The 22,179-nt window shown below is 57.5% G+C and overlaps 7 protein-coding genes across 7 annotated transcripts; 5 read left to right on the top strand and 2 right to left on the bottom strand.

Moving 5' to 3' along the window:
* Positions 1 to 1,469: 1,469 nt before the first annotated feature.
* BESB_081960 (uncharacterized protein) lies at positions 1,470 to 2,852 on the top strand (the record flags this gene model as incomplete). Its single annotated transcript, XM_029366546.1, has 1 exon — positions 1,470 to 2,852. The coding sequence occupies one exon, from the start codon at positions 1,470 to 1,472 to the stop codon at positions 2,850 to 2,852; it is 1,383 nt and encodes a 460-aa protein (XP_029217006.1).
* Positions 2,853 to 4,470: 1,618 nt separating this feature from the next.
* Positions 4,471 to 5,703, top strand: BESB_081950 (SAG-related sequence SRS23; the record flags this gene model as incomplete). Its single annotated transcript, XM_029366545.1, has 1 exon — positions 4,471 to 5,703. The coding sequence occupies one exon, from the start codon at positions 4,471 to 4,473 to the stop codon at positions 5,701 to 5,703; it is 1,233 nt and encodes a 410-aa protein (XP_029217005.1).
* A 1,789-nt stretch (positions 5,704 to 7,492) lies between these two features.
* Positions 7,493 to 8,940, top strand: BESB_081940 (uncharacterized protein; the record flags this gene model as incomplete). The annotated part of the gene is made up of 2 exons (XM_029366544.1): positions 7,493 to 8,259; positions 8,679 to 8,940. 2 exons carry the CDS (start codon positions 7,493 to 7,495, stop codon positions 8,938 to 8,940), a joined length of 1,029 nt encoding a protein of 342 aa, XP_029217004.1.
* A 1,454-nt stretch (positions 8,941 to 10,394) lies between these two features.
* Positions 10,395 to 11,762, top strand: BESB_081930 (uncharacterized protein; the record flags this gene model as incomplete). Its single annotated transcript, XM_029366543.1, has 1 exon — positions 10,395 to 11,762. One exon carries the CDS (start codon positions 10,395 to 10,397, stop codon positions 11,760 to 11,762), a length of 1,368 nt encoding a protein of 455 aa, XP_029217003.1.
* Positions 11,763 to 12,867: 1,105 nt separating this feature from the next.
* Positions 12,868 to 14,277, top strand: BESB_081920 (uncharacterized protein; the record flags this gene model as incomplete). Its single annotated transcript, XM_029366542.1, has 1 exon — positions 12,868 to 14,277. The coding sequence occupies one exon, from the start codon at positions 12,868 to 12,870 to the stop codon at positions 14,275 to 14,277; it is 1,410 nt and encodes a 469-aa protein (XP_029217002.1).
* Positions 14,278 to 15,675: 1,398 nt separating this feature from the next.
* Positions 15,676 to 16,602, bottom strand: BESB_081910 (uncharacterized protein; the record flags this gene model as incomplete). The annotated part of the gene is made up of 2 exons (XM_029366541.1): positions 15,676 to 16,006; positions 16,538 to 16,602. The coding sequence occupies 2 exons, from the start codon at positions 16,600 to 16,602 to the stop codon at positions 15,676 to 15,678; spliced, it is 396 nt and encodes a 131-aa protein (XP_029217001.1).
* A 2,757-nt stretch (positions 16,603 to 19,359) lies between these two features.
* Positions 19,360 to 22,179, bottom strand: BESB_081900 (carrier superfamily protein; the record flags this gene model as incomplete). The annotated part of the gene is made up of 2 exons (XM_029366540.1): positions 19,360 to 20,930; positions 21,348 to 22,179. The coding sequence occupies 2 exons, from the start codon at positions 22,177 to 22,179 to the stop codon at positions 19,360 to 19,362; spliced, it is 2,403 nt and encodes an 800-aa protein (XP_029217000.1).

The raw sequence follows: 22,179 nt of genomic DNA, 5'->3' as shown, positions 1-22,179 counted from the left end.
GCGTTGCTTCCGCTCACGGCGGCCTCTTTCTTGGTTCTCTTCCATGTGCTCCCGCACCATATATCTGATTTGCGCGGGGAACCTCCTCTGCCGGAGAGAAGGGGAATTCAGCAGGCAGATGCATGATTCAGGCTCCTGCGAATCCTCGCACGCCGCTATATGTAGATCACTGTAGCTGGAACGCCTGGAGATAAAGAGGAGACGCTTGTCTATAGGTCCCGTCGATGTGTTAGAACCGTTTCACTTGGCACGCAGGTTGAATGCCTAAATACAGAAAACTAGTGCAGGGTCTGAGCCATCATAGCACCGCAAACTAGCAGTCGCGAGCTGCCACCGTCGAAGAGGGGCTCGGGGTCGGAAATAACGCGTGCAAGATACGGGGGCTACCCAGACAAGGATGCCGTTCAGACTCTTGTTTGCTCGCTTGTAGACTGGGTAGTGTATCTGTTTCTTCTGTCATATGCGGGTTGATCGCAGGCATGCGTATTTGAACTGATTCGGCGGCAACCGTTTTGAGCCGGTGGTTTCCATGTGCCACGAGTCCGTCGAGGCACACTCCTTCTTATACTTGCGTGCGTTCTTGGTGACTCCACATTGTATTGTTTTTCTGGTTCGTCGCTGCGTCCGAAACGGAGCAGGGTCAAGAAGTACGCGACCCTTCTCAGGAGCGACTCCTCGGTACGGCGTTGCACCTTCCATTTGATTCTTGCGTTTTCCGTCCCTGCAGTGCCTCACGACGTGAGACTCTTGACACCAAAGCTAGCACCCTGATGCGGAGATGCCATTTTGAGACGGCATACCTCTTCCCTAGACTCGAGTGGCCTGAGCCTGAACCCTAAACAGCGCCAGTGTTGTTAGAGACCTCTGCCCGTTGAGGACAGGAACTAGCCACTCGATGACTTCGTCATGCCGCCACACAACACAGAGCCATATGGCACTGCAGAGTGCACTTTAGAGGAAAGCCATTTTGCACAGAGAGCAGGCCATAAAAATGGACTGCTTGCACCCGTGTGACGCCAGCGCCTGTCTACCACGACGCACCCCGCGTGCCAGCGCCAAAGGTGAGCAGAGGCGTTTGCAGCAGAAGTGAAGAAGATGGCTCACTCACTGTGTGAATAAGAACGGGTATCGCAAACGGTCTGGCTGTGAGAAAGTTGGACTTGACGGCACGCCACAGAGGAGAAGTGAAGTGGTCCCGTGCCCGCTGCGGGCCTAACCGGCGAGACCACGGGCCTCCGCCGGCGCCTCGTCCGAGGGACGGCCCTTGCACGGCTGTGCGAGTTTAGCCAGGAGGCCTCGTTGTCGGCGGCACAGTTTGCCGAACAACACTTGGCTCGCTGCGGTTGTGTGGTGTCTCGTGGAGGACGAAAAAAGTCGCGGGTGAGGGTAGTGACAAGTCATAGTAGTTCGTCAGGTATCAAACGCCTGCTCGCGCGCCCTCTTCAAGCCGCTGCTCGCCCTCAATAAACATGGACACGCCAGTGGATCCCACTAATGCTCCTCGGGGTCGCCCCTTGCTCACATCCCTCTTTTTTTCCAGTTTCGCGCTCCTCTGTTTTTTTCCCGGTTTGGAAGCGGATGCAGCTTCGACGGTCGACCTGTCCAAGCCCCATAAATGCACTGCAGAGGGAGATGTGACGGTCGTTTTCCAGGCAGACGACACGCAGAAGGTGCTGACGTGCCCCGCCGGCTGGATTCTGGAGCCCACCAAGGATGGATTCGCTTACCAAGGGAGCGATGCAGAGACCAGGTTGGAGGACATCTTTAGTGGGGCGAGACTAGACGCACCACAAACCGGAACGTATCTGCTAACTCTGCCACATGGTTCCAGTCGCCGACAGCAGTCATGGTATTATACCTGCAGGGCTCCCACTGGGAGCGACAGCTCTGCTGGTGGTTCTTCCCCGGACAACCCTCCGTCGATAAATGGACCCCCTAGCCAAGGGAGTGCTCCCTCTCTTCCCGGTCCTCCGATGGACCCGGAAAAACCCGGTCATAGCGATTCCCCTCTGGCGCCCCCTGAGTTGGAAGAAGACGGGGGTGTAGGTGACGGTAGCGGTGACCCCAGCTCTACCCCCGTTACACCGGAAAAGATTCCCGCAGATAAAGACGAAAATGCCGACCCAGGGCGACCGGGTCTCGGTGGGAACTCCAACGGCCCTGAGGGACAAAACCACGAGGTTAAGCAACAGCCTGAGCAGCTTGACGATAGGCGGCCCCATCCCGAGGCGCAAGGGCACAACCAAGATCTTCGGCAAGCCACGGGGTCAGAAGTCCGTGGGGAAGGAGAGATGCAGGCCTTATCACTCAGCAGGTCAGGCTTTCCCGTTTATCGGGGCGCTCGTCGGGAAGCACGGAACACCTGCAGAATCACGATCGACGTCCTGCCATCTAACCTCATTGAGTGCGCCGCCGCAGGCGCGACAAAGACTGCCGCCGTCTCAGCCGCGGGCGAGCGAGTGGCCTTCAAGTGTGGAGAGGGCCTGGCTCTGAAGCCGGAGGAGTTGGATCGGGTTTTCGACGACAAGGACGGGCTGTGCGCGTCGCAGGTTGCTCTGACCACACTTGTTCGTGGATCGCTGTCTAGACTGCCCCCCGTGAGCGATCTCCAAGCCAAGCCCGCTGCGTACGTTTTGCGAGTGGACGAGTTGCCAGCCGAGCAACAGGCGCTCTGCTACAAGTGTGTCGGCACGTCGACAGGGGCGAAGACTGATGAAGAGCCAAAGGAACCTTTGAAAGAGTGTCTGGTCAAGATCGCTGTCTCCTCAGCCGCTTCATCGCAATCGTGTGTGGCTGACTTGCTCTCTTTCCATCCTCTGCTTGTACTGCTCGCTCTCAGTTCCGTTCACTAATTTGTTAGTTGTGCCTCTTGTTTTAGACGGAATTACCATCCACAGAGACAATGCCCACGGAAGTTCGGAGATGCTTTCCTGTGATAGCATGTGTTGAGCTCAAGACCGCTACTGCGGCCCGACATGGATATCCATGACGGCAACAAACGGCAGCTCACCCAGGATTTCGCTCTTCCCTTGGTTCGGTGGACGTTTTTCGTTACCAGCCTCGCCGTTCTCTTCAGAGACAGTCTGGCGCCTCGAGCTGGGCCGCCTGCAAGTGCATTCGCGGTACTGCGAGAGTGCCTGGTTGCGTGTCAGGTGCGCCGATGAGCCTCTCCTTGCGAGGTATCTCGAACTGGGGCTCCTACCAGTATGCTGCACGTATGGGGGATGATTTAGGCGCCTCTGTTGGGACGTTCTTCGATAGTTGGGCGGTGAGGGGAGTTTGCGGCGATGCGGCCTGCCAGATGTGCATACCTCGAGGGTTAGGGTTCACTCCCGTGTCTCTCTTCAGGTGGTTCTGCTTGCGATAGATGCTTGCTGTGATTGGACGGTTTTTCGTGTGAAATGCGTGGACGCCATGTGCCCTATGCGGCGTTTGGTCCCAACTTTTATGTGTGCTTTCGGCACTGGAGGATCCTCTTCGTCTGCGTGACTGCCAACGCGCCGGCGAGCCCTGGTACCCGAACGGGAAATCCTCAATGTGGGTCTACCGCGACGTTAGCGCGAATTCAAAGGAGCTGACTGTCAAGCATGGGGTACACCAACCTTACGTAGATGATCTACAGAAGGTCGCAGGCAGCTGGACAGTTCGACCACTCCGTTGCAACACCTCTGAGCGAGAGGATTAAGCGTCCCCTTTGTCCCGGCCTCGCACTACCGCAACGCTCTAATGTCCTAAACTTCAGCTGATTCGCGCTGCAAAGGTCGCTGCCCTTGCTGAAGCGTTCCCCTCATCCTGCTTCAATACGGGGCTCTGGCTGAGGCCTTGTCTGCAAACACCCTCTTTGGAGCCGCGTAGCCGGGCACAAGATGGGGATAAAACGCCACTATATCGCGTGGGGTGGAAGCACGCGAAGATGAAAGTTTACAACCCATCTGGCTACTCAGTGGATTGCTGCAGTTCTGCGTACTCGGATACTTGCTGCGTGTGTGTTCACTTGTTGTTGGATGCCACGTCTCGCACAGAGAGACCCAGTCTTGTGGGCCAGCAAAACTATTTGTTCATAGATGTAGAGCTTCGTAAGCGACAATCCAGTCTTTCGGAGGCGGCACATTAGGTCCACAATCCGCGGCGCACATGCCGACTTTGTCCTGAATGGCAACAAGGCACTCGACAGCCGGCATGTACGAACTCACAGGAGGCGCGAGCCCACGTCAACTAGACAAGGCGCCAGCCAGGGCCTCGTAGCCCGGCAGACGTGGTCAGTTGCATGCTGTTGTGCGACGGTGGCAAGCTCGCTCGTGTCGCACCTGTAGGAGAGGCGATGTTTCATAGTCTGCACCCACACACTCAGTTTCATTTCTGGTGGCTCGGGGGTGGTTTAGCGAGCGAGTGTTCATTGACGAGCCGCGAGAATTATTAGAGTCGCGCCTCGGTGCTGGTCCCTACGTTTTGCGCTTCTGTCTTCTCACCATGCAGGAGGCACAAATTGCTTCCGTTCCACGGGGCTGCAGCCGCCGTGTCTTCTCATTTTTCTGTTTTTTCACTGCCCTGTGGTGTTTTCCTTCATGCCTTGCGAAGGAGGGACCTGAAGAGTCAGCCGCGGTCCAAAAGGCCCATTCATGCACCGCCGACGGCGATGTGACGCTGGTGTTTCAGCCCGAGGATACCCAAAAATTGTTCGAGTGTCCAGGGGGCTGGGAGCTGGAACCCAGTGGTACCGGCAGTGCATTCCAGGATGGTGATGAAAAGCGAGACCTGGGTGTCATTTTCAAGGGTGCTGGCCTGCAGCAGTCTGGCAGTGTATACACCTTGAGCCTTCCCGCAGGTGGCAACCGGGAGAAGACGACGTGGTACTACAACTGTAAAAAATCATCAGCCGAGAGCAACGGGTTGGATTCCCCTAATTTGGACTCCAATGGGGCTTTGGACACTGAAAACGATGAGCAGGCAAGTGATTCCTCCTCAGTATCCAGTACAACAACACAGGCCACGATTACGTCCGCTAGTCAAACTCCGCAGCCGACCTCGTTGCCCGATACCGCGGACACAGGCGTGACCTTAGCGAACGCCAGTCAGCAGATCCAAACATCCGCCGGCGACCGCGGTGAAGTTGACACTGAAGCAGTCAATGGGCCAGAAGCGCCGCCGTCCCTCGTTCACGTCAACGGCTCAGGCTCTCGTTCCCATCGCGGAGCTCGTCAGAAAGCACGGACCTCCTGCAGAATCACGATTGAAGTCATCGCCTCCACTCTCCTTGAGTGCAAGGCAGGCGAAACCAAGACTGCCACCGTCTCAGCCGCCGGCGACCGAGTGGCCTTCAAGTGTGCAGAGGGGCTGTCGCTGAGGCCTGACGCTTCGGATCAGGTTTATGACGACCAGGACGAGCAGTGTTCGTCGCAGGTTGCTCTAACCAGCCTTGTAAACGGGTCACTGCTGAGTCTGACCGCGAAAAGTGACCCCGAGGTGAAGCCTGTGTCGCACGTTCTGCGAGTGAATGTGTTGCCAGCGGAGCAACAGGCGTTGTGTTATAGGTGTGTTGGCAGCTCGAACGCGGGTAGGGGCAGTGAACGGACGGCTGAGACCGCACAAGACTGCGTGATCAAGGTCTCTGTGTCGTCAGCGGGTTCGGCGCTCTCGGGTGTGTCGGGCACGTCTCTGTGTTCGTCTGCTTTTGTACTGCTTGCCGTCGTCTCTTTTTTCTAACTTAGTTCTTGGTGCAAAGGCTGCGAGAGGGTCAAGTATCGTTCGCGCCAATGTGTCCAGACCTGCGGCAGGATAGTGTTTGTGAAGGATTGCGCTGCGCTGAGCGTTGGAGTTCCGTGAGATGCTTGAGCAAGCATAGAGACGAGGGTCAGTTTTCGCCCACCTGGGGGACGTAGGAGCATCTCTGCAGGGGCATCCTTCTTCAGCGGTTGACTGCACTCGTCCCCGACGTACGCTTGGCTCCGCCATGGCAGTCAGTCAGCAGTACATTGGAGGTCCTGCGCCTTATGGCGGACATGCGCACTACTTGCTGCACGTTGTTTTATTTCCGACGCGAGTCTGTTAGTTCGTGGTGAGAGAGTTTCCTTTGGTTGGCAGCACTGCGACTCCGCTGGCGGTTCACAATTACCAGACACCACGATTCTACACAATGTATATTCCTTTTAACCGCTTTGTTTCAGACCCGACTGTTTGCCCAGACCAGCGGCGCTGCCTCAGCGTTTGAAGGCGGCACTGCCGGCTGTCCATCGACTGGCAGAAACGCACCGCTGCAGTAAGGCTTACGAGAAACGAGTCAGCGTCGGCGCCCACATGGAGCACATCCAGGTGATTGCTCTCAGCTGGCAAACTGTAGTCGCGCGCGACGAACCATTCTATCGCTTCGCAGGCAAGACAGCGGTTTACCACCCACCGTAACACGGTCTCTCGCTCCAAACAGCTTATTCTCGTCTGAATTCTCGTTCACAACGCAAGGGCGTTTGCTTCGTCTTGTATTCTTTGTACCGGGTGGTACAGAGAGCATGCAGAATGAAAGTCCGTGGCGACCATTGTGCTAGCGCTTCGTTGGGTAGATCCCCGTGGCTCTTGAAATCGAGTGGAGCTGCGCGCCCCGTTTCACCCTGAATCGAATGCGCCACCCAACAACACAGCAGCCCAACTGAGGATCACGGAGTTATGCAGTAGCGCGAGAAAAGAGTTGAGATACCTCCTGGCGCATTACGCGAACTGAGGGTCATTTCCTCGTCCCACAGCTTGCCCGCTGGTGTGTCTTGGGTTCCACGAAGGGTGACGTGAATTGGAGACCGTTTATGATGTGTGTCGTTTGTGGCATTTACGCAGAACTAGAGGTTGGGATTGTGGGGTCTCGTATTTCCGTTTTCCACTTGAATCCCACTTTCCTGACCGCGCTGTGCAGTGACTCCACTCTCCACCACCCGCGTGGTTTGAGTACAAACGGCTTACTCAACTCCAGTTGCCCGCTTATAGCTCCTAGATGGCAGGTGTTTCTATGCTGGAGCCCTGCAGCACTGCAGCTCTTCGTAGCCCTCTTAGCTAGTTGATGAGGTTCTTCAGACAGACACCGGCGGCTGCTCTTGCCAAAGGTGCACACAGCACAGAGAAGTTTTTACCGGGATGCGCCGGCGGATCGTAGGCGGAGAGGCAATCCGACGCGCGCAGTTGATAGAGGCCTCTCATGTGCTTCTTTCCATTGGCGTGGCATGTGGGTGTGCGTGTGTGTGTAGATGTAGAAGTATTCGCTTGACGAAGGCCTGCAGAGAACATTGCCCTGGCGACACGCGAAGTGCGTCCCTATGCATGTGTTGAGCGCGGTTAGACACACACCTTGTGGCACGGCACGGCTCTCGCAATAGCGGAATGATGGTCAATAGACTTCCTGCCTGGTCCCTCACTTACGAACATTCGCTCATGGCAAAACTGCTTATGATTCGCCTCGCAGTGAGCAAGCCTCTCGTTTCCTGACATTTTGTATCAACCCCGTCCACTCAACATGAGTAAGGCAGCGGAGTTCAAAGCTTTGGGGGGCTGCGGCTCTCGCGCCTTCTCTCTTGTCTGCATTCTTCCACTACTTTTCTACAGTGGCTTTGTGCTCACGGAGGAGGCAGCTGGAGGGTCAGCGGCTGCTCAAGAGGCGCGCTCCTGCCGCGCGGAAGCCGACACGACTGTGGTGTTTCAGGCCGAGGACAGTGAGCGGGGGTTGAAATGCCCAGACGGATGGAAACTGGAACCCAGTGACAAGTCCTATGCGTACCAGGAGGGCAGCGATTCCGAAAAGTCATTGGATGACATCTTCACAGGGAGGAAGCTGAACGGAAGCAAGCCTGCATTCTCCTCGACGCATCCAGCCGGTGGCAACCGGAAGAAGGCGACCTGGTACTACAGATGCATTCGAGAAAACACTACCACTACAACTACCCCTACAACTCTCACTCCAACTCGACTGCAACCGCACTACAACTATCACTACAACCACCAAAACAACCACCACTCCGGCACAATCTACCACTGCAATTGTCACCCTAAGTTCAGCCGTACTCCTCGGCAAGCTCGGATGTCACTAAAGAGGACCCTGACGCTAGCGACACGCACAGCGGTGGTGGCGGAGGCAGAGGTGGAGGCAGAGGTGGAATCGGCGGTTCTGGCCACACGACCGATGACGACTCGGAATTACGTGATGAGAACGGCGAAACTAACCTACAGGGTTCGCAAGCCGGAGTGGTGGGAGGCATTGGCGGTCATGCTCAACAAGGACAAGAGGTACAGCAGGACCTAGAAAATCATGAAGATGCTCAGTCGCCCGAAAAGGAACAGAAGACCACGGGTTCCCATAGCGTCCCTACTGAAGTTACTGACCAGGGGAAGGACGGAGAATCCGACGTCCCCTCGCTCGTGGTTGCCATTCGCAGCGCACGACCTTCCTCTCATTGCGGAGCTCGTCAAGACCAAAAAGATGCTTGCAGAATCACGATTTAAGTCGTCACCTCCACTCTCCATGAGTGCAAGACAGACGAAACCAAGACTGCCAACGTCTCAGCCACCGGCGACCGAGTGGCCTTCAAGTGTGCAGCGGGGCTGTCGCTGAAGCCTGAGAAACTGGATCAGGTTTATGACGACAAGGACGGAAACTGCGCGTCGCAGGTCGCTCTCACAACTCTTGTGAAGGGGTCGCTGTTCAGTCTGGCTGACAAGCCTGAGGCCCCAGCCAAGAATACCTCGTATGTACTGCGAGTGGATGAGCTGCCTGCAGAGCAGCAGGCCCTCTGCTACAAATGCGTTGCCGCCTCGAAGGATGGAGGACATGATGCACGATCGGAGGAGGCCGCGCAGGAGTGCCGGGTGAAGATCGCTGTGTCCTCATCCGCTTTGTCGCCATCGGTTTTATCTGCTGTCTCGCTCTCTGCTCTTGGTTTCGTGGCACTTGCACTTGGTTCCCTTTAATAACTTTATTTTTTGTTCGGCACTTGGCGTGGCCACGATCTCAACAGTCATTACATTCTCACAAACGCTTAGGGGATGACAAACGTTTTGCTCGCGCTTGCCCGGCGCTCTGGGCGGGAAGTTCAGAATCAGGCGGAAACCCGCGACAACGGGTGGTTAGTATCTCAACCCCGGAATGCAATCTCGACATCTGACGGTGTAATGTCGTTGGTCATAGCGGTCCTGCCTTCGCCAACACAGATCTAACCCAGTCGTACTCTCCATCTGAGAAATCATTGTTGGTGGGGTGTGCTAACCTATACAGCCCATGCACGGGTGTCAGCCGCACACTACGGGGCAACTCGGAAAGGAAGCTCCTGCGCCACTTCCCAGTCAAGAAGGAATAGTTTCCACAAGCCTCCGTTGCATACCCGGCACTACGTATTTCCGGCACGAGGACGCGCCCCGATGCGGGCTCCTCCTCCACTCGCGACTTCAAAACTCTGCGGCGACTCTGGTTTAGGGGGTGCGTTTGCGACATTCCTGTGACACAGCGGAATGTATATTCATGCCAGTCATTGATGCCGGGTAGTTTAGGGTGCCATCCGCTTTTCAAATCGAGCGACTGGGTTGTATCGCAGGCCTCCACTTCGATTGGCCAGATTGGAGCCCACGAAGAGTTCACGCATGCATTATGCCTTTTTAATGGGCGTGGGTGCCTACACATGTCATCCACAGAAGTTCCTGGTATTGCTGCAACTCGCATTTCCTGCTCGGACACCGATCGCGTCTTGCGATGCGCTGCCGTCTCTGTAGGATGCCGCCACCCTATCGGGCATCCGCCGGTTTCCGGTCGCGGGAGTAGTCACAGACCCTCCTCGTATTTCAGTGCTCACTGAATGGTGCACAAGCAAATGGTGATAAGCGTCTCTGCCAGCCGTTAACACACCCAGTGAAGGCAGGGAAACATATCTGCCTTCACATATAACAACATGTAGCTCCTTTTGGTGCTGTTGCCTGACCAGAGCCGAGCGTCACACAACTATGCCTGCGGCGCATTGCGCGGTGCTCTGTTTGACTTTCGCATTTTAACACCGTCCTCGTGATGGGAGCAACACTGAATTAGACGACTGTCACATTCTGCTCCACTGGAAATAGCTCTGCTCCAGTCAGCCGGGGGCGATCCGACGCTTTTTTCCACTCATCCTCTCGCCAGCCGCGCCGGGCGCGACAAGACAGCGGGGTGAAAGCGGAAGGTGTGGAGGATCGCTGCATGTGCGGAGGATCGAACAGCCAGACCGTTGTGGTACGACGCGATGAGACTTCCACTCCATCGCGTTGCACATAAGCCTGCGTTTCGCATTTTTTTATTGAACTGCAGGTTGTCTTGAGTGGCTGGGCTGCCCGGTTTGGGACAGCACCTGGATCACAAGCTATATCACGAGTGAACCGCTCCGTCACTGTGAGACCTCACAATGCGCGAGACAACGAGTCTCTTCAGATGTGCCCGGGCTCTGAGGGCTGGCGCCTTCTCTGTTCTCTGCTTCTGTGCGCTTCCTGCTCTCGCAACTCAGGCGCTGGGAGTGTCACGTGAGGCTCAGCCGGCCAAACAATGCACCGCCGATGACGACGCGACGGTTGTTTTCCAGCCCGCCGATACCGAGAAGCTGTTTAAGTGCCCGGCGGGATGGACGCTGGAACCCACGAAGACCGAGTACGCGTACCAGGACAATGATTCCCAAGTGAAGCTGAGTGAAATTATCGAAGGGGCGAACCTTCAAGCGTTAGCTGACCACTACAAGTTGACGCTGCCTGCAGGCGGTGACCGCGATAATAAGGCTTGGTACTACACCTGCAAGCATTCAGTTGATAGCAGCGAGCCGCCCGCCAACGACTCCGATGCCGACCATGAAAAACATGAATCTGATAGCTCTTCCACAACCCCCTCCATTTCAGTCCCCCAGGAAAACGAACTTGGAAATGGCCGTGACGACTCCGCACTCCAGTCGGGCCTTAATGGCGGAAATGGTGGCAGCAGTTCTGGTTCGAGTGACGGAAGTGGCGGCCGCGGAGAAAACGAAACCTCTCCAGAGGGCTCACTGGCCTCCTCCGGCGTGACTGGCCTGGATGGCCATGGTAAACCAGGACCTCAAGCCGAGGGCGATACGGAGAACCGCAGTCCCACACAGCATCCTGCGGCCGATCCAGAGGCTCAAAAGCAACACGCTGACGCCCCGCCTTCCGATAGCGAAGAAAGTAAGAACAAGCTTCAACCTGAAGTGAAGTCTTTCATTCGTGCCGTCGGAAGAGCCGCATCTCCTGGTCACCACGGAGCCAATCAGGAGAAGCGGACATCCTGCCGAATAACGGTTGAAGTCGTCGCCTCTACCCTCGTTGAATGCAAAACAGGTGAAACCAAGACTGCCAACGTCTCAGCCGCTGGCGACCGAGTGGCCTTCAAGTGTGCAGCGGGGCTGTCGCTGAAGCCTGAGAAACTGGATCAGGTTTATGACGACAAGGACGGAAACTGCGCGTCGCAGGTCGCTCTCACAACTCTTGTGAAGGGGTCGCTGTTCAGTCTGGCTGACAAGCCTGAGGCCCCAGCCAAGAATACCTCGTATGTACTGCGAGTGGATGAGCTGCCTGCAGAGCAGCAGGCCCTCTGCTACAAATGCGTTGCCGCCTCGAAGGATGGAGGAAATGATGCACGATCGGAGGAGGCCGCGCAGGAGTGCCGGGTGAAGATCGCTGTGTCCTCATCCGCTTTGTCGCCATCGGTTTTATCTGCTGTCTCGCTCTCTGCTCTTGGTTTTGGGGCGCTTGCCGGTGGTCTCTTTTGCTAACGAGACGTTCTGAATTGAGGAATTGTTCGTCCGCAGCGTCGATGGTCAGTGTATACTGATTTCTATGGAACCCCTAAGCTGAGTGTATTTGCTGCAGTGAGTATTATTGTCTTTACTCCTGGGGCAGGGAAAAACATTTTCGCGGCCTCGCCCGCTCGATTGCGCTTTCTCAGAGGTCCACGAAGAGAGAGAGAGCTTCGCCATGTAGAGTGCCCTGTCCGCTGGCACATACGCACAGTCGCCGCAGCTGTCAGTTCAGTACCGGCACTGGCAGCGATTGCCCAACACAGATCTGGCGCAGTTGTAGCCTCCATTTGAGAACGCATTCTTGGTTGGTGACTTACTATGTCCCTGGTTTCCGTGTGCGACACGCGGTGCACGGGACTGCGACCCACTTTCCGGGCGAGTCGGCAAGGAGGCTCCTATGCCATAGCCTCGTAGATGAAAAATAATTTGCACCAATCCATATTTGCATACCCAGTGCTACCAATATCAGCCCCGAGGGCAAGCCGCGAATGCGGACTGCCGCACGCGACTCCGAACTCTGGGTGACTCCGAAATGCGGTGTTACACAGCTTCCCTGTCTGGCATGTATATGTACGCCTTGATTCATGGCAAAAGGTTGAGATACCTCCACCGTCAAAATTCAGAGTTGTGCCAGACACGACTTTCGCTACGGTACGGAGAGGAGATACACGCCGCGCTCTGGGGTCGAGTTGTCCAGGGACACTAGTCGGAACTTTGTGTGACGACTGGTACATGATGCGTAGCCCCGAATGTGGACGAAAGGCATCAGCTGCAATTCCCGGGTGCGCTGATTGCCAGCGTGGTGCACTCTAGTATTCCGCCGGGGACGGCAGCGAGCAGACACGGGCTCCAGTGGGCAGGCGCCATTGCGCGGCGATGCCTACCCGCTACATGCACTCGCACCTTTCAGCAGAGCTAACCCGGCATAGCCGCACGTAGAAGGAACAGTTTTTTCAGTGCTTCGCGCTTGAAGATCTACCCTAGGGTGACGTTGAGGAAAAGCCTGACACCTCGCGGCAAACCTTGTCGTGCAAGCACCGCTGGCACTCGCGTTTTCCAACGCTCCGGTGGCCTCAACATGGTGAAGACACGAGACCTCCACAGATTTGCTCGGGGCTGCAGCCGCCGGATTTTCGCCTTCTCTTGCCTTCTCGCTGCAGTTTCTTGCATTCCGTCCGTGCTTGCTCAGCAGGGGAAGGGAGAGGCAGGTCTAGTCCCGCAGGTTTTTCAAGAGTGCACCGCCGAGGAAGATGCAGCTGTGGTGTTTCAGGCGGAGGACGTCACCAAACTGTTCAAGTGTCCCAACGGATGGGAGTTGGATCCCAGCGATAAGAAGGTTCACCAGGAGGGCAGCGAGTCTCCACGGGAATTGGGGGACGTCTTCTCGGGAGCGAAACTGGAGAATTCGGGAAGTGGGTACAAGCTGACGCTCCCTGCTGGCAGCGACCGCGAGAAGACGACTTGGTACTACACCTGCAAAGCTTCATCTGGGACTTCCAGCGGCGCAGATGACACGCAAGACACAACCGACCAGAACGGGCAGCTGAACAACGATGGATCGTCTGCTGCTCCAGCTCCGCCCTCCAAGCCTGAGGAGGAATCTGACGGCGTGAGCCGTCCTGGACCGCCAGAGGAGGCCATCTCACCGAACGCGGTAGGAAGCGAAAAAGACCCGGCCGCTCCCAATTTGGAGTCGGAGCCTGAATCGGTTCACCCGAGTACCCCTTCTACTCCTTCGCCTTCAGTTCCTGGTGTCAGTGTCGACCCTGGCGAGCAAGACGGAGTGCGAAAAGAACAAGATGTAGAAGGTAACAAGAATATCCGCCCCAGTCGCGTTCCTGACAACGATCTGCAGACGCAGGACCATGCCGTCGGTGAGCCTGACCCTACAGAGAAGCAAGATGTCCCCCTAGCCCCCAAGGCCAGCTCCGCAGTTGCAGCTATGAGCAGCGCCCGCTCTCGCTCGCATCGCGGAGCCCGTCAGGAGAAGCGGACATCCTGCCGAATAACGGTTGAAGTCGTCGCCTCTACCCTCGTTGAATGCAAAACAGGTGAAACCAAGACTGCCAACGTCTCAGCCGCTGGCGACCGAGTGGCCTTCAAGTGTGCAGCGGGGCTGTCGCTGAAGCCTGAGAAACTGGATCAGGTTTATGACGACAAGGACGGAAACTGCGCGTCGCAGGTCGCTCTCACAACTCTTGTGAAGGGGTCGCTGTTCAGTCTGGCTGACAAGCCTGAGGCCCCAGCCAAGAATACCTCGTATGTACTGCGAGTGGATGAGCTGCCTGCAGAGCAGCAGGCCATCTGCTACAAGTGTGTCGACAACTCGACGGGTGCGAAAACCGATGACGACTCAAAAGATCCTTTGAAAGAGTGTCTGCTCAAGATTGCTGTCTCGTCAGCGGTATTTTCAGTTTCAGGTTTAGCTACCGCCTCCGTGTACTACATTCTCGGGGGTGTGCTGGCGGGTATTCTCTTTATCAATTGAGTGCCTCCCCACTACATTTTGAGTGGAAGTCCCTCGCGCCTCCCCCCCCCCCCCCCCGCCCCCCCCCGGCCCCCGCAACCCTTCTCGACGGGCGATTGATTCACTCGCATTAGTAAACGGTGCTCGTTGAAGGGTCTACTTGTTTTCTCTGTGAGGCAGCTGCACGTCTACTATATTTATCTACATCTATCTGGTGAGGGATAATCTTGCTTTTCTCCGTCTTTCCTTTGCGTGACCTCAACACGACGGTGCCGCGGTTGCCGGAAGAGGCAGCAAGGCGTATTTCCCGTCACAGGCGGGGATAAGAGGCGCCTACGCGTTTTCTTCGTCCGCCACCAGTTTTCTCGAAATCCGCGCCAGGACACCAGGCAAGCGCATCTCAAGACTGGACTAAAACGCCGAGGTTCGGCGAGTGCGACTAGCCTGTGTTGGGAATATGCTGTTCGGCTGCGAGGCGCCAACTTGTTTTATTTTCTCTGGGTTGCATCACAAACTCGAAAAGTGTGCGACGGTGAGCTCCTGCAACACTCAACGCGAGGATACACATGGCTACAGCAGTGTCTGGAAGGGGGGGGGGGGGGCTGGCTCCCAGCCTAAGAGTTCGCTTTTATCCACACACACACGCAAAAAATCCTGGAAACGCGCTCACGATCCGACCTCAACCGTGAGCAAAACTCATATATCTCAGAACGTAGGGAACGACGTGCATCAGTGCAGACGGTGGACGCTCGCGTCTGTGTCTGCTCGGGCCCTTATCTGCGGCAGTGCCGCGAGATTCACAACGCCAACTTGTGTCAGCGAACGCCATCCAGATTCTAGTCCTTGCGCCTCGTACACACAGCCAGCCGACGCACTCCACGGGCCAAGGCGAGAAAGCGGGCTCCGCCGAAGCTGGCTCAGGGCAACGGCAATCTGCACGAGTTCTGCTTCGAGCCTACAGCAGGTTTTCAAAACGTGATTCGGAATTCCTACCGGCTGTGCTGTTCTATGTGAGACCCCCTTGCGGGCTGCAATGCCTCGCAGCCGGCGCAGTAGACTCGCTGCTCAGTTTCGGTCTGCGGCGCTTCCACGCGAGACACCCGCAGACACCAGGGAGCTCTTTCAGCTTCTGTAGAGCTCGCGTGTGAGTGCTACCGCGCGCCTTCGCAGAACGCCTCTCGCCTTTTCAACTACCTGCAGAGAAATGCGCAGCGGGCTGGCGGCTGCAGACCTTGCCGCGCGCCGGAGGACTCCTCTGGAAACGCGGTATCGCAGACACGCACGGGAGTCAAGCGTGGACTGTGGGGTCTTTGCTCGCACACGAGCCTGAGCGTTTCAAGACAAGTTTGGAAGCACATGGTGTTCTGAAAGGACATCGGGCGAGCACGCCTGCGCTGCAGCGCCCGTGAGCGCGCCTGTTCACCGAAAGAAGAAATTCGCGTGCGGGCGAATCTTGCGTTTCTGGTCTTCTTGGTGGAGATACAGCATGTCGCAGAATTTGGGCGCATGCGCCTTCTCTGAGGCGCCCTGAAGCTTCTCCGCCGCTTCGCCTCCCTTTGCGCCTTGACTGCGCGCAGGGCCTGCGGCGCTGTCGGCCGGCTGCTCCGCAAGCTTCGAGGGCAGCGTGTGCTGCGGATTGCCCCATTTGGTGACGGAAGCAGGCCGGCGGAACTTTGTCGACAAAAACGTCCGCTTCGTGACCATGAATCGCGGCACGGAGAACCGCACGCCGCCGCTGTAGCGCGGATGCCTGCAGAGAGCCCAATCACAGCCTCACGCCACGACAGGACTACCGCCGGAAAAACCCGCGAGAGGCGTCAGTCGGACGCCGCCTGGATACAAGCTTCATGCGTCCCGTCAGCGCTCCGGTGCAGCCAGGCACACACACACCTTATCCTGACATATGAAGTACGCAAACACATATATATATATATATACACAATAAGCTTACACGATGGAGAGAGAGAGATATCGCCCAAGATCACGTGATGCATGGCGGTACTTCAGGAACTGCGCTGGGCATCGGGCATATGCCTTCGCTGTCCCTCTGCTTAATACGTCTAATGATACACGCATACATCAGTCGGCGTTCCTATGTCGTGCTCATATCTTCGGTGCCCGCTGTCCCGTCTCCATGGGTATTCGTAAATATACATATATATATTCACACATGTGCGACCTCGTGAAACCGGCGCCTGGGGAAGGGACTGCGGATGAGATTCGAGTCTCCCGACGCCTGCAAGCATCAAATCTGGGCGAGAGATTGTCTTTTTTCACTCACTTGTAAGTCCAGCTAGTTCGCACGCGATCTGCTATGAACAGCGGAGTCGAGAGTCGGAGCGCCATCTCGCTGGATATCTTTGCGGCCCTAACACTAGAGAAGGGCGAAAAGATACAAAATACGGAAATGAACGCACGCGGAAAAGTCACGAGGTTTTGAACCGTATGTTGGCAGCCACGCTGTAATCAATCTCCTTTACACACGGTAGAAGAAGAAGCCGGAAAGTGCGGAAGGAAAAAACACCAGCGCAGAAAACACAAGAGTCCATTTCAGGGGTCGCATGCCCTTCTGTTCAGCGAACACAGGGGAACCGATTGTTCGCTATGCGTTAAAGTGCACGAGATTTACCCAGAGATATATTTAAAAATGTATATATATATATACAGGTAGAGAGGAGAATATACTAGGACGGACACGCAACGGCGATTTATATGAGCAGGGCGACAGAGAGCCCTCTGCCGCCTCCACGGAGGTGGCCTGCGCAAGTCGCAAAAGATTATTTGTCTGCTGTTGCAGACGCGAGCCCAAAGAAGAGAGAATGGCGAGAAAACTGGAAAAAACAGGCCAGCGAGAGGCGTGTGGAGAAGTCCGCAGCCCTCGGGCGTTGGGCCTCGCAGGTCACTCGTCGGGCGCAGGCGCGTGGAAGAAAAGGAGGCGAGCGAAAAAAGTCAAAAGACACCATGTTGAATTTAAAGCGGCGATGCGATGAGATGCCGCAGCAGAGAGCGGCATTTCACCTGAGCCGGACCGGAGGGCACAGAGGGCCGCAAGAGAGAAATCGATGCGACAAACGTCGCATGCAACGCTGTTCTACGCTGTCGCGCACGGCCGCGGTCAGGGAGCGCATGTCTAGCCACCTGTCCTTCGTGAAAACAAAGCAAAGGACGAATGAGAGCGGGATAACAACTTTTCTCAGACCCCGTATGGTTGGAGAGAGAGCCTGTCGTGCGTTCGTTTTTCTCTGAGGCGCCTGGGAACGGGCCGTTCCGCACGCGGCGGAAGACTGCAGACGTCCAAAACTGTACTTCACGTTGAGGCTCACTCGTCGTAGCTAACGCCGCACTGAACTCAGCGTTCGCGTCTCCGTTGTGTTTTTTTCGTTCTGGAAAGGAGAAGTAGTGGGCCGAAAGAGCCGGCCTGGATTCGCGCGTGCCTGTAGAGAGTCACCGAGTCACTGAAGCTTTTCGGTTTGCAAGTGCACCAGACGTTGGAGGGCATCGACGCTGAGGCTTCGCAGTGAAGCGCCGGGGGTCACTCGCAGCTGCTTAGTTCCCAGTGCGCAGGCGAGTTGTCAGATCGCACATTCCGCATGCGGCGACTTCCGCAGACTCCATCGTTTCTTCTCGTCAGCCTCGTGGGACGTACGAGGATGCAGAAGTTGGGCATCACTGGATCATTAGCGAACGCAGGGCACTTCGCGGGGGCAGTATTCGCAATGCCTGGCTCGCTGCAGCACCTGTGAGCTTCCTCGCGTCTCGGCGACAACGACATGTTGCAGACTGGAAGCATCTCTCAACGAGCTTTTCAGCGCGCTGTTCAGTCTCACTCAGTATCGCAGAACGAAGAGCTTGCGATCAGGGCGCAGCGGACGCGCTAGGCAGCTAATTTCGCAGCAAAAGGGGCGCTGGACTCTTTGCTTTCTCTGCTCCACCCCTCCACCCCGCTTGCTCCTCTCGAGAACAGAGACTTCGACACAAATAGGCCTCCTGCATCGGTGCACTGCCGTCCCGACCGCTACGTTTTGTGGGGAGACGCTGAGCGCCAAGCCCACAACCAGTCACACGTTCTCGGGACCAGCGGGCTCCGATTCTCTGTGTGGCCGTATCGTATAAATGTCCAACATCTAAATACAATGTACACGCGTACTACAGCTCCCATGCTCCAGTAACACTCGTTTACTTTCGCATGTCTACGCCTTCCTAGCCGCCCCCGCCTCCCCACCCGCCCCCCACGCTAGTACAAAACCAAGGAAAGCAGCGGCTATAGTAAGTAGATCTAGAGCTGAAGGAGAGATACAAGCAGTAGTTAAATAACTTCGCTCCGCATGTGTCTCTTTCGTGGCAATTCCACCTCTACATACTGTCGTTCTAGGTTCACCTCTACGTGAGCCTGTCGTTCTCGCACTCTCGCCACGTGTCTCTACGCCTCTGGGAGGACGCGTCTGCGGCAGCTCGGTTCGTTCGTCGAGAAGCGAGGCAGAGACTCCTTCTCTGCTCTCGTGGCGCTTCGGCTAGAAGCTCTAGACGCGGAAGTCTCACTGCACTGCCCGGTTGACTCGCGCCCCAGCGAGGGCCTGACCCAGCGCGAACGAGAAGTGCACTCGTTCCACAGAGCCCGCGGGGGCGCCTCGGCCGTTCAGAGCCGCATGCAGGAGCCGAGAAAAACGGAGTGATATCACCGTCGATCCTTTCCACATCGCCGCCCTTCCGGCTACGGCGTCTCCCAACGCCGACATCGACTCCGCCTCCACACCCCACTCCTCTCTCGACACAGCTATGGATGCAACACACGCACTCGAATCCACGCACGCTGCGGACGGCGAGAGCTTGGAGAGTCCTTCCTCCTTACTTTTGCTGACTTTGTTCGTCTTTCTTCCCTGTTCAAACGCCACACGTGCGTCGACCGGCTTCGGTGTCTGCGCTCCTCCTACTCTCTCTGCCTCTTCCTCCCTCCGCCTCCGTCCCCCCCTCCACCCCCCCCAGATACATCTATCTTACATACACGAAGGCACGCACACGCACATCCGTGCTGTTTTTCCTGTTGCGTCGCCCCGGAGGCCACGGACCTGACTCTGGCGGCGTGCTTTGCGCCGCAGTCGTGACTCAATCGCGAGTCTCGTAGGCGGCGACCCCCCAGCGGATCGCCTCCTTGGACTTCTCGTAGAAGAGCCAACTGATGCTGACGGCGGGGACAGCCTTCAGCAGGTTGGCGCCCAGGCCGCGGTAGAGCCCGCGGACGCCTCCATCCTGCAGCGCACAGCGCGCCGCCTCCCAGCTGTTGCGATACTTGGCGGCGGCGCCGTTGCTGCCGTCGACCTGCACCCGGGTGCGCACTAGCGCAGTCGGGTACGCCGCAACTTGCCCGCAGAGCGAGCTGAGCGAGCCGCAGAGCAGCAGCACCAGCACGCTCGGCGTCGCCGCCGCGCGGAAAGCCTCGCGAGTCGCCGCCAGCGCGCAGGGATCCGCCAGCTGCTCGCGCTCCGAGGGCGACGCGACGTTCACCAGCAGCCCGCTCGTGCGCGAGGCCTCGGCGGGCGTCTCCTCCGCCGCCGCACTCCCCGCCGCTTGGTCAGGCGAGACAAGCGGCGGGGAGTGGGGTCCGGCGGCAGGCGCGGTCGCGGGGAGAGCGAGCGCCGCGGGTCTGCGGCCTCTCTCCGGCAGGGCGTTGGCCGCGCGCCCCCCGTCCCCCGCCGCCGAGGCCACGGCGTCCCCGACGCGCGCGGCGAGGAGGCGCCGCGCCCGTTCGACTCGCTTTTGCTCTTCGCGCTCAAACTCTGGCAGCATCACGCGGTTCACGTAAAGCGTTTTGAAGGTGTCAAAGAGCGCGAGATCGATGCCCGCGTACGGGATGATGCCGAGGAGCGAAGGCCCCAGGCCGCGGTAGAGCCGCCGCAGCCCGCCCTGCTGGAAGGTCGTCACCAGACAGTCGACAATGCCGTCGTAGCGACACGTCGGCGAATAGGCTGCCAGCCGCGTCTTCACGACCTCCATCGGGTAGACGCTAAACTGCGCAACGAATCCCGCGAGGCTGCCGCACAACATCTTGTCGCAAAACGACAGCGACGTGTGAGCCGCGCACGCCCCCCCTCCCTCAGAGGAGGCGTGCGCAGCGGCTGCCTGAGCAGCCTCCGTGGAGCGAGAAGAAGAAGAGGAGAAAGAAGAGGAAGAGGAAGAGGACGAGGAAGATGAGGAGGATGCGCAGGCTGAAGGCGCGGCGGCCACGGGCGCACGGCGCCTGAAGCGCTTGAAGGGGTCTTCGCCGCTCCGCGCCCCTGTCTCCTCCGCCTCTGCGTCTGACGCGTCGCTGCCGCTCGCGTGGCGTCGGCTCTCTTCCTCGCTCGCCTGCTGCGCGACGGCGGCGACGACGCGCGCGGCGTCCTGCACGTCCTGGGCGCGCGCCTGCTTGAAGTGGAGAAGTTTCTGTTTGATGAAGTCGTAGACGTAGAACTTGATCGCGCTCTCCGGCACCACCTTGACGCAGTTCGTCAGGTTGCCGCGGAAGAATCCCCGCCAGCCAGCGCGTCTGCGCGCCTGAGCCTGCGAGACAGCACCGTAGCTCTCGTGCGTGAGGATGCGGTGAACCGCCTGACTCACCGTCAAGTGCTCGCCGCGCTGCAGCTGCAGCACCACTTTGATCCGATCCAGAGGCGCCGTGCAAGTGCGCGACGCTGCCCCTAAAAATAGAGTAAAAAAAGGAAAAAAATTACATACCCACGCAGAAGCAGGAGCCGCGACACGAAGAGAAGACACAGAGGAGGCAGACGCAGAAAACCGACTCCCTATCTCCACTGCTGCGCACACTGGAGCTCCAACTTAGCTTCCTCGGCCCCGCTTTGCATCAACAATATATATATATATACGTGTATCAATAAATGTGTATATATATGCTGGTGAATATTGAGATATACACGCTTACAGTTGACGAAATCGAAGCTCGAAACGCCTGTTGCCTCTTCGGCACTCCACGAGTACTACATTATACTGGTGAACGTATATGTAGATATCGCATGGGGATACCGCTCTTTCGAGGCGCCGAGGCGTCTCGACAGCAAGCAAAGAATTTTTTCTCGACTTGCCTGCAACCGCTCCACTCGTGAGATGCAGGCCCGCATCCGACTTGAACCAGCGGAGTAGAAGAGGCTCCTTCGCTTCGCCCTGTTCTTTCTCTGGCGCTGCGCAGCGCAACACATTCCGCGCGCCTGCACAGACCGCAGAGACGGGAGAGAGAGAAGAGAGAGAAGAAAACGGCGAACAGGGACTGTGCCATGACGCGGCGTGCGGCCGCGGAAAGGCCCGAAGCGACACCGGAGAGACAGTGTGCGGAGCCGCAGGAGACGGAAGCGACTCCGCAGCCCCTCGCGTGGGCTCAGAGGAGGGAGAGACTGCGAGAGGAGACGACGACGGAGAAGGAACGAGACGCGACGAAGCCGCGAGGGCTTCCCCTCCTCGCGACGAAGAGCTGCGCAGCGAGACAGCCGCGGAAGACGGCGCCAGTGGAATCGAGTTAGAGGGGCCTCGAGCTAGAGAAGGCGACGAGGAAGCGAAGACAAAAGACGGCGAAGGGAGAGAGAGAGCGGCCTCCGCTCCTGACAGCACCTCCACGCCCGCCAAGGCGTCCCAGATCAAGCCTCTGCGTGGCTCCATGGAGCCCTGGCACACGATTTTTTCGCTCTCCTCGTGCGGCTCGCTTCGCAAAGCGCCGCCTTCATACGACGACGACGCAAAGCTCTGCGTGCCGTTCTCACTGTTCCTTTCTACTTCGCCGTCGCTCTCTATCTCTTTCTCCACACTGTCTCTCTCTCCCTCGAACGGGTCCTGCAGCCGCGGCGCGCCAGCGTTCTCTGCAAAGCTCTCTTCTCGAGCCTTAGAGAAGATTCCCAGCTCCGCCTGACACGCAGAGAGCGGATGCTGCACATCCACCAT

Source organism: Besnoitia besnoiti, chromosome VIII (assembly GCF_002563875.1).
Source record: "Besnoitia besnoiti strain Bb-Ger1 chromosome VIII, whole genome shotgun sequence".
In the NCBI taxonomy this organism is placed as follows: domain Eukaryota; phylum Apicomplexa; class Conoidasida; order Eucoccidiorida; family Sarcocystidae; genus Besnoitia; species Besnoitia besnoiti.
Note: the sequence above shows the minus strand (reverse complement) of the source record. Positions and strands in the feature narration are given on the sequence as shown.